Raw genomic sequence first — 16,363 nt, 5'->3', positions numbered from 1 at the left:
TAAGAGATTATATAATTTTTTGATATATGAAAGGGGGAGTATCCGACACTTTCAGATATCCCAAAAACAACACTCAAAAGCAGAAGTTGGCAGATCGGGACAATATCGAACTCAAATCAAAGGTATTTGTGAGTAGAGTACAAATTTGATATTAAAAATTGGGTCTAAGTATCTAGGACGTCGCCTTGACAACAAAACCTCATCAAATAGGCACATTGGACGATCATGACAATATGGGACTCAAGTGAAAGGTACTCAAAAGTACATTACGAATACAATCTGGAAGGAGCAATAGGCTATATAATTTGTTGATATCGGATGCGGACCCTCTACTTTACCACAAAAGCACAGCTCAAAAATAAAACTGGACCGATCGGGACAATAGGGACTCAATAGTTAGCCGTCCCTACCCCAAACCCCCCATTAAACACCCATATGGGGGCGCCATTCTCAAAAAACCCCTTAAAAACAGGCATACAGACTGGGCATACAATATGGAACTGAAATAAAAGGTATTTGAAAGTAGAGCACGAAACTGATATCTACATCCCACAGGCAGGACATATTTATCGATCTTGGCAATATGGGGCTCCTAAGAAGGGTATTTGAAAATAGAACACGGATTTGGTATGCAATTTTAGTGCCAAGAGTCTAGAAGCCCGCCCACCCCCATATTGGCATGTTCTGTAAGCATGTCTTGTTTTGGGGTGTGGCGGACACCTAGGCATTTAGCCCCAGAAGCGGATAACAAACTCGTGTTCTGCTTCCAAATACCTTACCATGGTTAAAAAATTAATTTTCAGGAGTGTCTTTTGGGGTGTGGTGGAATTTATGGGAGTGTCCGTCCCCTTCCGGTATCAACAATTATATATTCTCTCGCTCCTTCCAGACCAATTTACACAATCTGTGAACATTTTAGACTGTTTCGGTTCACATTCTACTTAAAATATAAATCACTTGATTCCACCATTGTCATGATTTGGGGTGATTTTAGGGGTTAGAGCACCACCAAAATACTTGGACACAAATTTTAGTATCAAGTTCGTAATCTACTCTCAAATACCCATCATTTGAATCCCATATAGTCAGGATCAGCTAATATTACGATTTGGGACTGGTTTAGGGGGTTGGCGTGGCTCCTCATTTCTTGGACCTAATTTTTAATATCATATTCGAAGTCTACTCTCAAATACCTTTCATTTGGCTCCCACATTGGCATGATCGCGAAAAATTACTATTTGGAGTGGTTTTAGGCTTGAGGCAGTTTTGGGCTTGAGCCGGCCCCCTAGATACTTGGATCCAATTTTTAATATTATATTTGTTCTTTACTCTAAAATACCATTAATTTGAGTTCCATTTTGTCCCGATTGGTCTACTTTTTTATCCTTATTTAATTTTCCGCCCGTAATTCGCGGAAATCCCTGTTCAAGGTATTTGAATGTTGCTCCATTTTTATAAAGTGCTTTCGCGAATTGCTTTATTAAGCCCAATTTTATGTGCAACGAAGGTAAAATGACGTCTTTTGGATTGTTGAAGGGGATATTTATGCTATTTTTCACCAATTAAAGCTGTTGAACGCAGTTTTTAGTCTCTGAATGTGATGTTTAGAAGAGTCTCAGCTGGGACAGCAAAAATAGCAAGAATACTTTGTTGTTGTTGTAGCTACATTTGCATGTGGAGGTGGCGATCCTCATCAAGCTCCTGTAGATGAGCAAGCTCGTTCCGGTCCAAAGGACCGATCGCCGCGGGAACAGGTTGGCCAAAGGTTATTTAAAGGCGCCAATAACTTGCCTTGTCATATCGAGCATCATGGGCACTCAGTATTTGTGCAAAAGCCGGTGCCGTCCGACCTCTCAGTGAGACTCTCCGCTCGATACCGCTGATTGTCCGCGACCGCCGCTGCAGCTACTCCGTATGAAGTGGTGCTCACATCCTAGGCGTTGGGCTCCGGCGGAATCTCTACATTGATGTTGAAGAATCTGGATTTACCTAGAGTAACCTCAACCTGAACACTTATAGTTCCCGATGTCTGGAAAATGGGTAGAGTGATCACGCTACTGAAGCCTGGAAAGGACCCGAGTTTGGGGGAGTCTAACAGACCGATCTCCCTTCTTTGTGGAATTTATGGATAATAAGTCGAGGCACCGTAGAGTGAAACCGGGAATTCCCCAAGGTGGTGTGATATCTCCGGCACTGTTCAACCTCTACCTATCCTCCATTGCACCCCCTCCAAACGGCATAGAGATCGTATCATTTGCGGACGATTGTACGATCATGGCATTATTGGCATCATAGGCGAACGTCTACCTCAACAAAGTTTCCTCAAATTTCGCTGCAAGAAATCTGAAGATATCTGCCACCAAGTCTTCAGCCACATTGTTCACTACAAATACGCGTGAGGTGAATACTGAGCTGACTGTGATGGACGATGGAGAAATGTTTCCGACCATAAAGTGTCGCAAAATAAAGGGTGATTTTTTTGAGGTTAGGATTTTCATGCATTAGTATTTGACAGATCACGTGGGATTTCAGACATGGTGTCAAAGAGAAAGATGCTCAGTATGCTTTGACATTTCATCATGAATAGACTTACTAACGAGCAACGCTTGCAAATCATTGAATTTTATTACCAAAATCAGTGTTCGGTTCGAAATGTGTTCATTCACCGTAACGTTGCGTCCAACAGCATCTTTGAAAAAATACGGTCCAATGATTCCACCAGCGTACAAACCACACCAAACAGTGCATTTTTCGGGATGCATGGGCAGTTCTTGAACGGCTTCTGGTTGCTCTTCACTCCAAATGCGGCAATTTTGCTTATTTACGTAGCCATTCAACCAGAAATGAGCCTCATCGCTGAACAAAATTTGTCAAAATTTGAACACATTTCGAACCGAACACTGATTTTGGTAATAAAATTCAATGATTTGCAAGCGTTGCTCGTTAGTAAGTCTATTCATGATGAAATGTCAAAGCATACTGAGCATCTTTCTCTTTGACACCATGTCTGAAATCCCACGTGATCTGTCAAATACTAATGCATGAAAATCCTAACCTCAAAAAAATCACCCTTTACTTGGCGTCACATTTGACAGCTCTTACACATCGTTGTACAAAGCAATTGGGCGGTCTGCGGCAAGTTATGCAGCGCCAATGTGGCCCCGTCAACTTTGTGACACGCAGTGGAATAATAATCAGATCTGTCAGAATGCCGCCTTTCGAAATGCGACAGGCTGTCTCCTTAGTTCTCATGTGGAACACCTCCATCAGGAGACAGATCCTACCAGTGTGAAGACATAACTACATCCTGTCTAAGCAGTACCTTTTGAGTTTTTATCTCAGAGTACATCCAAATCATCAACTTGTGGATAGAAATCCCCCGCCCAGAAGCCTTAAGATAAATCTACATGATCTAGAGCGTGAGGTTTAGCGCCACAAGAGAGAACCTCTAGATCAAGCGGGATATCAAGCAGGTCTAGACAACATTCATGCAGACACGGTAGCAGATGCGGTAAATGGCTACTGGGTGAATGTAGTCCTTGGAAAACGACCGCCTCCCATTGCACCTGAAAAAATTGTCCTCCCCCGGCAAACCAGAGTAGTTCTGGCTTAATTACGTTCCGGCAGATGCAGCCGGCTCAACACCTACAGAGCAAGGATTGATGCCGACGTGCAAGATGTACGTCCCGATTGTAACCAGGGACCGTACGATATACGACACCTGTTCAACTGCCCTGTCAGACCCACTCGACTCAGACCCAGATCCCTGTAGACGCACCCCACCTTAGTGGCAGAGTTCCTGGATCTTGACACTTAACAGAATCAAGCAGACGAAAGATTGAACACAACAAACTGCTTCAACAACAACAACTATTTACAGTGCTTTCCTTTAAAAGTGATCCAAACAAACTAGTTTCCTCGGTCCTGCGAAATGTAATGTTTCCATTTTCTTGCAAATAGTCCATTGCTTAAGTCTGGAACCTAGAAGTTCCGTTTGTCTTTTCGACAACTCTAAATCCCGACCGAGATCATGGGATATAAAATATTGTTTTATAAATTCCGCTTCAGAAGGGGCTATTCTGATTCGGAGATTATATCATTGCTTGGAGATGGTTCAAAGTCAGTTCAATCTGGTGATACTGCGTTAATGACTTTCGGAACAACGTCGTTTTCCTTACGCGATAGAGTCTTTATTCAACATTTGCATAATTAATGTTGCCTTATTTTGAAATGATATTCATTTGTTTCAGTTAAACAGAAATAGCAATTATTTTTTCTATGCACACATAGTGGAAGCCAATTAACCGGTTCAAGAAACGGCAATTCAAAAGAAAAATGTTAAAATTTTTTTCAGAATCTAAGCTTTAAGTGACAATACGAACAGCAAACCTATGGTATACACCATTTTCCATATACTAAGGGACGAATAAAATATCCTTCATAAAGAGAAATAATATGCTTCTTTACCGATACATCTATTTTATGTCGTTTATCGACATAAAATCCACATATACAACAAAAACTGTTTCTTTTACTACACATTTTTATGTTATTTAATAATACTTTCGATCTTTGGCAAATTTTAATAATAAAGACTTTCTAATACTTCACTTTTTGCACCAAAATCACTCTGATGTTGTTCACTTTGGAAATTATAAAGTACCAGTTTCGCAACCACAAGTTTGGTTCCGTTATGTCCTTTATCTATTAATAACCCATAAACGTTTACCCGTTCAACCCATAACAATCAAGGCCATAAAAAATGAGAAATTTTTGACTTTATTTATAAGAATCGTTAAAAACAAACAGGTTAAAGGCTTAAAATGACAGTCCTTTTACATTAAATGCTTGGTACCTTTGTAGCCTCTACATATTTAGCCCAGTAACATTTACCTATTTTACCCACAAAAAACCCAAGCCGTAAAAAATGTTTAATTCTTTTATAAGGATCATCCTGTTTTTTTTTACAGAATAAAACACTTTTTTAACCATTCCCTTTACTGTACTCAAGCTGGTACAATTGTCATTAATGGGTTAGTTCGTTTTTTTTTTTGTTTTTGCCAAAGTATGTGTGTTGTTGCTGAGTGTTCAAAAAATGTGCTTGTTTTCCATGCACGTTTTCATTCATGCATAAGTGATTTATTTTAAGAAACTTCTAAATAAAGAGAAAAAGTCAAAACACAAAAAATTGAAGTAATCTATTTTTAACCAATTTTATTGTTATTGCACATTTTGGAAAGCTCATTTAATTTTCTTTTTCACTGAATTAATTATATATAATGTTTGGTACATTTTAAGCAGAATAGAGACCGAGGAAACGTGGTCTTATTTTTTTGTGTGTTTTTTCATATTTCAGCCACTGTAACTTAGCGATTTTGGGCCGATTTAAAGGAAACATACCTTGCTTGAAAGATACTGTTGTGACCTTCAATAGAAGGCAAGAGTCATAGAAATCCGGTACACTAGAATCACTGCATATTTTTTTCAAGTTTTGTAGCACAGTGTTATAGACCAAACTGAAGATGTTTGACAGTGAAACAAAACACGAAACGTTCGTGGGCTGTTTAAACCAGTGTTGCCAATAAAATAATAGCTAAAAAATCACCCTTTATATATTATTTAACTGCCAAGAGTTTCATAAAGGCGATTTTGTGGTACATATCACGGTCAAACGGCTGAATGGATTTTTATGAAATTAGCATCAATCGAAAGATTGATGTCGACGAATATACGAAAATTAAAATTCCTTGAAGAAAGGCCATGAAAATGATGTATTAATTTTCAATAAAAGAGGGAGAAGCATAAACAGCAATTTTTTTTGTTTTTTTTTTCGAATGCATTCGTCATGGGTGTGAATGCAAAGCCATAGATAGGAGTATTAGTGGTGAGGGTGTGGGAGGTGACAAGAGAAAGATTATACTAAAAGAGGTCACTATTAGGGTGCGGGTGCTTGTTGGTGTAATGCGTGTGGCCGTATTTGGTGTTATTTGGCATTAAGGTAAGTCAGAAGCTTAAGCTGGGGCTGTGAACAATGACGTTTGCGGTTTAATATGTTGGCAACGGTTAAATACAACTTTGGCAACGCACTCATTTAAACATTGAAGTAAATATTAAAAGGAGTCAAAGTAACTAATTGTGTGGCCACACTATGCCTTATTCAGCACTGTTCTGAATAACAATTCCCCGGCAGTTTTTTTTCCCCTACTCCATTTCCCCCATTCTGAATAACAAATTTCCGGAAGTTTTTTCCCTACTATCTTTTCCCTTATTCTAAACAAACTTCGAAAAAGGGAAATATCTCCCAGGGGAAAAAGTAGGTAACGGAGTAAAAAAAATTGATATGGCCAGTTCCAAATATATCTGGGATAAGATAAAGTTGGATCTAATCAGATCCAATTGTATCTGCCATATCCAATTATATATAATTATATCTGATGCTGGGTATAAAAGGTGGCATACTAAAATTCGCGATTTAAACAAAATTTTGTATACCACCTTATGGTACCCCAAAAACACAAAATTGGTATAAAACTTTGGAGTAAAATAACCTAGGGGCAATATGGATATCGAATGAAAAAAGATTACCGGCGATAATCGAAATATTGGAAAATTTTAAAATAAAACAATTAATAAAAAAAAACACCTACACCTGTTTTTAATAATTGTACATGACCTCAAGCCGAACTTCTTACCAAATTATAATCAAAAAGGTCATTGCCTAGAACATAACGTGCAGCTATAATCAACAGATAAAAAGTTGTAGACCTATTTCCAATTTTTTTTTGCCGTTTGGCCCACTGCTTGGCGCTGTTCTAAGACAACTGTATTTGTTTAGTTTAGCCGCGCATATTATAAGCAAGTGGTTGGCTGAGTTGGTGGCGCAACTGACTAGCAAACGAGAGGTCCCATGTTCAAGCACTGATGCCAGATATAATTGGATCTGACCATATCAACTTTTCTACTTGGGTACTCTGAATCGAAGCAAAAGGGGGAACGAGACGATAAAATTTGGGAAAAATTCCCCCAAACAAATGAAAGGGAGTTAGGATTAAAAATTATGAATTTAATTATTTTTATAAAAGAAATTATATTCTTACTATTTACGTATATTTTACTATGCACGGAAATTATTTTTCACTTTTTCATCTAAAACAAGTACAAATTTTGTTAGGTTCTCCCGGTTGAAATATCTCATGTACCCACCATAGGTTTGCATAAGTTTTTCATTTTTATTGACAATAAAATACGAGCATTTTAGAATTGGTATATGTATGCATAGGTATCATATTTTAATATTCTTAGATCCATATGTATAAATTTGCATTCATTCCACTCCAGACCATTCATTATTCAAAAATGCTTGGTGCCACATATGGCAGCCTTTACTCCGCAGGAGTAGGAATAAAACCATAAGACTTTTCGGTAGCACTCAAGTTCAAGTTCTAGCTCCTTAAAAGTAACTTTAGATAAAGCAGCGTATCAGACAGGCCACATTCTCTATACTACACACTAAAGTAGTTCTGCCCAAGAACGATCCGGTAGATTCAGCCACCTAAACTCCTTTTCGCAAGGGAAAACGCCAACGAGCAGGACGTGTGCCACGCATGCAACCAGGGACAACAATTAATCTACTTATCTGTCCACCAGACCACTTTTGAAGCATCTCATTTGACACAACGATTGAAGACCGAAAGTTGTTATTATAAGACAGAAGTGTAGGCCACAATTGTGCACTATTAAAATACAAAAATTAAAACACGACGAAACATTGGATAGAATAAAAGAATAAAAACGAATTTGTAAAAAATCAACACAGAAATATTAGTAGTAGTATTGTAGAAGTTACAACGGAGCGTGTTTGGGTGGGCTAGTAAGTATTATTGCTTCTTTACATTTATTCTACATTTATAAGTCTAAAAAATCGTAAACCTAGCAAAAACAAGTAAAAGCGTGCTAGGTTCGGCCGGGCCGAATCTTATATACCCTCCACCATGGATCGCATTTGTCGAGTTCTTTTCCCGGCATCTCTTCTTAGGCAAAAAAGGATATAGAAAAGATTTGCTCTGCTATTAAAGCGATATCAAGATATGGTCCGGTTTGGACCACAATTAAATTATATGTTGGAGAGCTGTGTAAAATGTCAGCCAATTTGAATAAGGATCGCGCCCTTTGGGGGCTCAAAAAGTATAATAGGGAGATCGATTTATATTGGAGCTGTATCAGGCTATAGACTGATTCACAACATAATAAACACGTATGTTGATGGTCATGACATGGATCCGTCGTACAAAATTTCAGGCAAATCGGATGATAATTGCGACCTCTAGAGGCTCAAGAAGTCAAGTGCCCAAATCGGTATATATGGCAGCTATATCAGCTTAAGAACCAATTTGAACCTTATTTGACACAGTTGTTGAAAGGAAGAATAAAATACGTCACGCAAAATTTCCGCCAAATCGGATAGGAATTTCGCCCTCTAGAAGCTCAAGAAGTCAAGTCCCCAGATCTGTTTATATGACAGCTATATCAGGTTTTAAACCGATTTGAACCATACTTGGCACAGTTGTTGGATATCATAACAAAACACGTCGTGCAAAATTTCATTCCAATCGGATAAGAATTGCGCACTCTAGAGGCTCGGGAAGTCAAGACCCAAGATCGGTTTATATGGCAGCTATATCAGGTTATGGATCGATTTAAGCCATACCTGGCACAGTTGTTGGATATCATAACAAAATACTTCGTGCAAAAATTCATTCAAATCGGAATAGAATTGCGCACTTTAGAGGCTCAAGAAGTCAAGACCCAAGATCGGTTTATATGACAGCTATATAAGGTTATGGACCGATTTGAACCATACTGGCACAGTTGTTGAATATCATAATAAAACACGTCATGCAAAATTTCATTCCAATCGGATAAGAATTGCGCACTCTAGAGGCTCAAGAAGTCAAGACCCAAGATCGGTTTATATGGCAGCTCTATCAAAACATGGACCGATGTTGTTGTTGTTGTTGTAGCAGTTTATTGTGTACTATCTTTCGTCTGCTTGATTCTGTTGAGTGTCAAGACCCAGGAACTCCGCGACTAAGATGGGGTGCGTCCACAGGGATCTGGGTCTGAGTCGAGTGGGTCTGGCCGGGCAGTTAAACAGGTGACGTGTATCGTGCGGTCCCTGGTTACAGTCGGGACATACATCTTGCACGTCGGCATCAATCCTAGCTCTGTGGGAATTGAGGCGGCTGCATCTGCCGGAACGTAATTGAGCCAGAATCACTCTGGTTTGCCGGGGGAGGTCGATTTCTTCGGGTGCAATGGGTGGCGGTCGTTCTCCAAGGACTACATTCACCCGGTAGCCAGTTAACGCGTCTGCTACCGTGTCTGCATGAATGTTGTTCAGACCCGCTTGATATGCCGCTTGATCTAGAGGTTCTCTCTTGTAGCGCTGGACCTCACGCTCTAGATCATGTAGATTTACCTTAAGGCTTCTGGGCGGTGGGTATCTATCCACAAGATGATGATTTGGATGATTTCTGCGATAACAGCCCAAAAGGTATTGCTTAGACAGCATGTAGTTATGTCTTCGCACTGGTAGGATCTTTGTCTCCTGATGGAGGTGGTCCACATGAGAACTAAGGAGGCAGCCCGTCGCAGTTCGGAGGGCGGCATTCTGATAGATCTGAATGTTATTCCACTGCGTGTCACAAAGTTGACGTGACCACACTGGCGCTGCATAACTTACCACAGACCGGCCAATTGCTTTGTACGTGGTCAACAAGGTTTCTTTGTCTGCACCCCAAGTGCTGCCAGCGAGTGACTTGAGGACCTTGTTTCTACTTTTGACTTTATTGCAGATTGCTGTGGCATGTGGGGAGAAAGTGTAGGAGCTGTCAAATGTGACGCCAAGTATTTTGGGACACTTGATGGTCGGAATCAATTCCCCATCGACCATCACAGTCAGCTCAGAATTCACCTCACGCGTATTTGTAGTGAACAGTGTGGCTGAAGATTTGGTGGCGGATATCTTCAGATTTCTTGCAGCGAAATATGAGGCAAGCTCGTTGAGGTAGACGTTCAACCTATCGCAGATGTCATCAATGGGTGGGGGGCCTGATGCCAAGATCGTACAGTCGTCCGCATATGATACGATCTCTATGCCGTCTGGAGGAGGTGGGATGGAGGATAGGTAGAGGTTAAACAGAGCCGGAGATATCACCCCGCCTTGGGGAACTCCCTGTTTCACTCTACGGTGTTTTGACTTCTTATCCCTAAATTCCACAAATGACTGGCGGCCACACAGATAATTCGCGACCCAACTTTTAAGGCCTGGCTGGAGGGACGTGTTGGCGATGTCCTCAAATAATTTGGCATGGCTGACCGTGTCGAATGCCTTCGATAGGTTCAATGCCACGAGGACCGTCCTATCACATGGCCTGGGTTGATTGAAGCCACGGCAAATGTGTGTGGTGATGGCATGCAAAGCTGTTGTTGTGCTGTGCAGTCTCCGAAATCCGTGTTGATGCTCGGCGAATGGAAATTCTCCTACGAGGCTCGGGAGGAGTAATGCCTCAAGCGTCTTAGCCACTGGTGAGAGAAGGGAGATCGGTCTGTACGACTCCCCCAAACTCGGGTCTTTACCAGGCTTCAGTAGCGGGATCACTCTGCCCATTTTCCAGACATCGGGAACTATAAGAGTGTTCAATGACAGGTTAAGGACAGTGGTAAGGTACTCAACTCCAGGTAAATCCAGATTCTTCAGCATCAATGTAGAGATTCCGTCGGGGCCCAACGCCTTGGAAGATTTGGCGCCACGGATGACATTCGTAACTTCGCCCACGGTAAATTGTGATGGCTGTTCATCGGCTCGGAGACCACGAGCCGATGAACAGCCATCATCGGCTCGTGGCCTGTCTCTCTCGGGATGCACGATAAATTGACGGTTGAACAACCTGGCGCATCTCTTCGGATCAGTCACGGTTAACTCGCCAAAAGTGACTGAGGTCCTGTCGTCCCGTCTGCCGGGGTTCGAGAGAGACTTAACAGTGGCCCACAATTTGCCTGCACCGGTGCCTAAGTTACATTGCTCCAAGTGTTCCAGCCACAAATTCCGCTTATGTTCGTTGACTACCCTGTTTATTTCCAGATTCAGCTCGCTGATTCTGGGTTTAGCGGGGTCCATAGCACGAATCCCATCACGCTCGTCTGCGAGTACCACTGCTTGCGCCGGGAAATTGGGTCGCACTTGCGGTATTCGACCGGCTGGTATAAAGCGAGCGGCTGCTGCGTTGATGATGTCTCGGAATTTCCTCTCGGCCACAAGCACATCAGAGGGGGGTGGCAGTTCATTGAAGCGGCGATTGGTATACTCTCTGAAGCCAGTCCAATTGGCCTTCTTGTAGTTGATGAACGTTCGGCGCTCAGAGGTTATGAAGTCGGGTGGTCGGTCGATGGTGAGGATTATGGGGAGGTGGTCTGACCCCAAAGAGATGACGGCTTGCCAGGATACGTCACTCAGGAGATCAGGGGATGCGATTGAGATGTCTGGCGAGCTGCTGCACCTCCTTGTAATCCTAGTGGGGGCATCCTCATTCACCGTGCAAAACGTGGAGCTATCTATCTGCTCTGCAAAAGCTATGCCACGCTGGTCGTTGCCTAAGGGAGAATGCCATGACGAGTGATGTGCATTGAAATCCCCCAGAACCAGACGACTATGGCCAGATAGCAACCCACTTATGTCGGGGCTGTAGGCCTGGCCATTAATCGGGACACAGCTGCCAACCGGCGGTATATACACGTTGTATATCTCTATCTCGGCAGTACCAGACCTGACTGCTACCCCCATACATTCCATGTATGGGTCACTAGCGTCAAGCGCAGGCGAGATAGGTCTATACTGCACGGAATGGTGTATAACGAAGGCCAATCCCCCACCTCCATTCCTTGAGCGATCCTTACGTAGCACATTGTAGCCGTGACAACTGTGCAAGCTGCAGGTGTTAGTCAGCTTTGTCTCCTGGATCGCTGCGACCGATATGCTCTTCCGACTCATAAAATCTACAATCTCATCAATCTTGCCTCGCAGTCCATTGCAGTTTAACTGCAGGAACGATACATTTCCCGACACTGGCCTGGCAATAGTAGGGCTAGGGTGCTGTCTTTGCATAAATTGCCGTACGGGAGAGGTCGGGGGGGTCACATAGTCCGACGACGAGGACGCCGAAGGCGACGACGGCGACGCTTGTGACCCACTGCTGGCTATGTTCGCACAGCACCTAGCGACATAGCCAGTATGACTATACTCCCGTAGCGAAGTTAGGCCAGAGCAAGAACGGAAATGTACCCACTCCAAGCACCTGTTACACCTCACCGACACTGACCGATGATGAAGGCGGTTCTGGCAAACGGAACAGAACCAGGGTCCGGGGTTCTTTTCAATCCCGGCACGGACCAAAAGCATACGGAGAAGGCACTCCGGGATGTGCCTCTCCCATGACGAAAAAAGACGAACACGTACACTGAGGCGGCAGCCCTTGCCGATGAAGATTCCATCGGGTCAATCCGGTGCGTACAACCGGCTGCCATGGGATTGACATGGACCGATATGGCCCATTTACAATACCAACCGACCTACACTAATAAGAAGTATTTGTGCAAAATTTCAAGCGGCTAGCTTTACTCCTTCGGAAGTTAGCGTGCCTTCGACAGACAGACGAACGGACATGGCTAGATCGAAATAAAATGTCACGACGATCAAGAATATATATACTTTATGGGGTCTCAGACGAATATTTCGAGTAGTTACAAACAGAATGACGAAATTAGTATACCCCCCATCTAATGGTGGAGGGTATTAAAATTGTTTTGACGGAGTTACAAAATCGTTCGAATTCGAAATCGCTGGTGGCATTTATTAATATCCTAATATGGTCAACCTGCTCCGCAAGGTGGAACGCTGACTAAAAAAAAGATATTAAACAAAAAATTTTTATCATAAAATTTTGAAATATTTCTATAGGCGCTATAGCAACAACAACCAATCGAAAACGTTTACTACTTTTTATACGTTTTATATAAGTATATGACCTTTTCGAGGTTTACAACTTTTTGACAGCCGGAAAACTTAAATATCGTCATACGGACCATCTCTCCTCATAATTTAATATGACCTTATGAAATTTTATGCTCGCTTGTATGGGTATGATAAAAATAAAAAGACTTTTGCATGTTTGTGAATATAGAAAAGCCATTATCGTTATTTGCAAAAATAATTTAAGTGCGACATTTTCTTTAATTTTTCTTTAGTATTTATTTAATAGCCCATGCAAGTTCATTAAATAATTCAAGTTTTCTCTTTTTTTACAGTCGGTAGCGATAAACCACAAAGACGTGGTAGCGTTGGTTCTCTTGATAGTGGAATGTCAATATCGTTTCAATCGACCACAAATAGTAATGCGTCGCGGGAAAATGCAGCAGTTATAGCTGCTGCGGCTAATGCAGCCGTTGCCAAATTAAGACTAGGTCCTGCAGCTGCTACTGTTGGAGGCCTATTTATTGCGCCAGGGATTCAAGGATATAATCAAGTTAATTACATTCATCCACATGCTCTCATGTTACAACAACAGCACCACCAGCAGCAGCAGTCTCAGGCTTCAATTGCCGGTCGAATCCCCGGACGTGAGCGAAAACTATCTCGGTCGGAGGAAAACAAATCGACGGAAGTCTAAACAATGCATATCTCATTATTTTGTCATTGTTTTCTTGTGTTATGTAAAAACCCCAACATCGTCTTATAATCACTAATTCGATTTTTCATCAATTCTTTGAATTAATAATACACATTTGTCTTCGTATTGCTATGCATAGGTTTTTTGTAAATTAAATTTAGGACTTTCTCTATATACATATATACTTCATTTATAAATACATAACAACTTACAAATTTCTATTTGTATATTTATTTTCACATGTATTATTAAAATTATTTGCTGGTTGCGTCTATCAATCTTATATATCTATTTATCAGCATTATTTATAGGAATATATAAAAATGATCCTAAACGAATGTTTTGTAAATAATTTAAATTACATTAATACAACAAAAGCAATTTATGAAATTGTCGTTTGCATTAAATTTTTTCCAATGTACGCAATACACCAATAGAAGGTAACATACACGGATAAAAAATACCATAAAATGTTCCGACACGGGACACAGGCTAGAATTTTGGGCTCTAATATGTGTGGTGTGGATGTCTTAGCTGGGAGCTACCGGATAGTGGTAGTGGAATGCTCCTTACGGAGTAGCTGCTACTGCAGTCGCGGACAATCAGCGGTATCGAGTGGAGAGTCTCAGTAAGAGGCCAGGTGGCTCCGGCTCTTGCTTAAATACTGTGTGCCTATTATACTCAATACAAGACGGGTTATTGGCGCCTTTAAAAGACCAATGGCCATTAGTTACCGCGGCGATCGGTCGTATAGACCCGAACGAGCTTGCTCACCTATAAGAGCTTACGAGGATCGCCACCTCCACATGCAAATGTGGCTACAACAACAAAACAATCATGTCGCAAATTAGCATTGAATACTCTTGTGTAGTTGCGGACCGAACTAGTTCCATCCCTTTCTTATAATAGGTATAGTCAAATCCCGAAAAAATTAGGATAAAACTCTGTTCCACTAATTTGTAAAAGCAAACTTAAGTTTTTTACTTCAAATATCACACAAATTGTGCCAGCATATGTATGCACAAAATAAAAACACAAAATCGAAAAAGCTACTCGCATTACCTTAAAGTTTTCGCAAACTTTGGCGAATCATTTAGCATTATCATTTATTTCCACTTTCATAAAGCGGAAGTATTAAAAAAGTTTTAAATGTCAACTTGTTTCATTTTGATATTAAATCACGCCGTTATCACTATGGCAATTTTTTTTTTACTAAATTTCAAAAGTTTCACACAAAAAAAATTCCACTGGCATTTTTTCACTTTTTTTGAACTTGAAATGTTTCCAATAATTTAAGGTATGTCTGGCTATATCCTAGCCGTAAATGTCATGGCAGCCAATATACTAAAAAATTGATTTCAAGTAGTGCTATATTCACTGCTAAAAACAATTATTACGTCAAACTTTAGGCACACATTTGTAAGGAACTTTTATTTGGTATCACTTCTTCTACAAAACACAAAAAGAGTCATGAAAATATGTATCTCTATTCCATCTGATTTTATCTAAAACTAGCTGGCCCTGTGCGCTTCGCTACTCCATAAAATGTTTTTTTCAAAATCGATTTGTCTTTAAGCATTTTTAAGCTGGTGGTCAAGACATTCAAGGCTATGGATCCCGTTCAGATCCACACCCTTAAAATTTTTTTGTGTTGATTATCTACTTTCAAATTCATATTTCAAAACTACCACTTGGGTAAGCACATTGTAGTTGTAGCAGTTTGTTGTGTTCTATCATTCGTCTGCTTGATTCTGTTGAGTGTCAAGACACAGGTTTGCCGGGAGAGGTGCTTTCTGTGTCTATCCCAATCTGAAGGCAAAAAGTGTACTACCAACGACCTTTTATTGCTGTCCTAATCTATCCTGATGTCTTCATATATAACTTTTAATGTTCTAGGATGGGGGAGGGGGATTCCCCTCTGATAAGTCCTTTCATTTGTGTACAATATGTTCTCAGTCGTCCTACATGACAGTTAGGTGTTGTTTATATAGGGTGGGGAGGGCCGGTCCCCCCGACGTTAAGACCTAAAATACCATTTATTTGAGTCCTTAATTGTCGCGATCTACATATCCTGCTGAACGGCAGAACGTGACCCAGATTTTTGGATCTTTATATCAACATTAGATCTACTGTCATAGACCTTTCTTTTAATTCCAATATTATTCCGATCGAACTACACGTCCTATTGAAGGGTATTTAGTGGGTGGGCCGTTCCCAGACTCTGCCAAGATTCGTATTCAACCCCCAAATAACTTTCATTTGATACCCATTTTGTGACGTTGGACATGCATGCCCGTTTTGCGGATTTTTAATAACTTTGGACCAAATTCTTATAACAGATGTGTTATAAGAAAATGCCTTTCATTTAATACTCATATTGTCCCAATAGGTAAATATGACTTACTAAGGGGAGGCCCTTCAGACACCAAGGCATACATTTTTATGTGAGATACTGTACTTTTAAATAGATTTTATTTGATATTCATACTGTCCCAATTGGTAAATATGCCCTGTTGGTGGGTTTTGGGAGTTGGGGAGGCACCTCAGATACCAAGAAAAAATGTTTATGTCAGATTTGTACACTACTTTTAAATACCTTTCATTTTATACCCATATTGCCCAAAGCAGTGAAAGTGTCC

At 40.9% G+C, this 16,363-nt stretch overlaps 2 protein-coding genes across 11 annotated transcripts in view; one reads left to right on the top strand and one right to left on the bottom strand.

Moving 5' to 3' along the window:
- Positions 1 to 12,553, bottom strand: part of LOC131995533 (uncharacterized) — a 59,851-nt gene extending 47,298 nt beyond the window's left edge. Inside the window, exon 1 of the mRNA XM_059364260.1 lies at positions 11,932 to 12,553. Coding sequence (XP_059220243.1) covers positions 11,932 to 12,457 — 526 coding nt within the window. The 5' untranslated portion in view covers positions 12,458 to 12,553. The remainder of the gene's footprint in view (positions 1 to 11,931) is intronic.
- The window catches only part of LOC106094069 (IQ motif and SEC7 domain-containing protein 1), a 134,282-nt gene extending 120,279 nt beyond the window's left edge, over positions 1 to 14,003 (top strand). For 5 of the 10 annotated variants that reach the window (XM_059363960.1, XM_059364059.1, XM_059363990.1 and 2 more), the window contains one exon: positions 13,363 to 13,999. In XM_059363960.1, coding sequence (XP_059219943.1) covers positions 13,363 to 13,724 — 362 coding nt within the window. In that variant the 3' untranslated portion in view covers positions 13,725 to 13,999. Of the gene's footprint in view, positions 1 to 13,362 lie in introns of all 10 variants that reach the window. The other 5 variants (XM_059364162.1, XM_059364140.1, XM_059364167.1 and 2 more) reach the window with 3 other exon arrangements.
- Positions 14,004 to 16,363: the final 2,360 nt, after the last annotated feature.

The sequence above is a fragment of the Stomoxys calcitrans genome, chromosome 1, assembly GCF_963082655.1.
Source record: "Stomoxys calcitrans chromosome 1, idStoCalc2.1, whole genome shotgun sequence".
NCBI classification, from domain to species: Eukaryota; Metazoa; Arthropoda; class Insecta; order Diptera; family Muscidae; genus Stomoxys; species Stomoxys calcitrans.
This window is presented reverse-complemented; position numbering and strand designations above follow the sequence as displayed.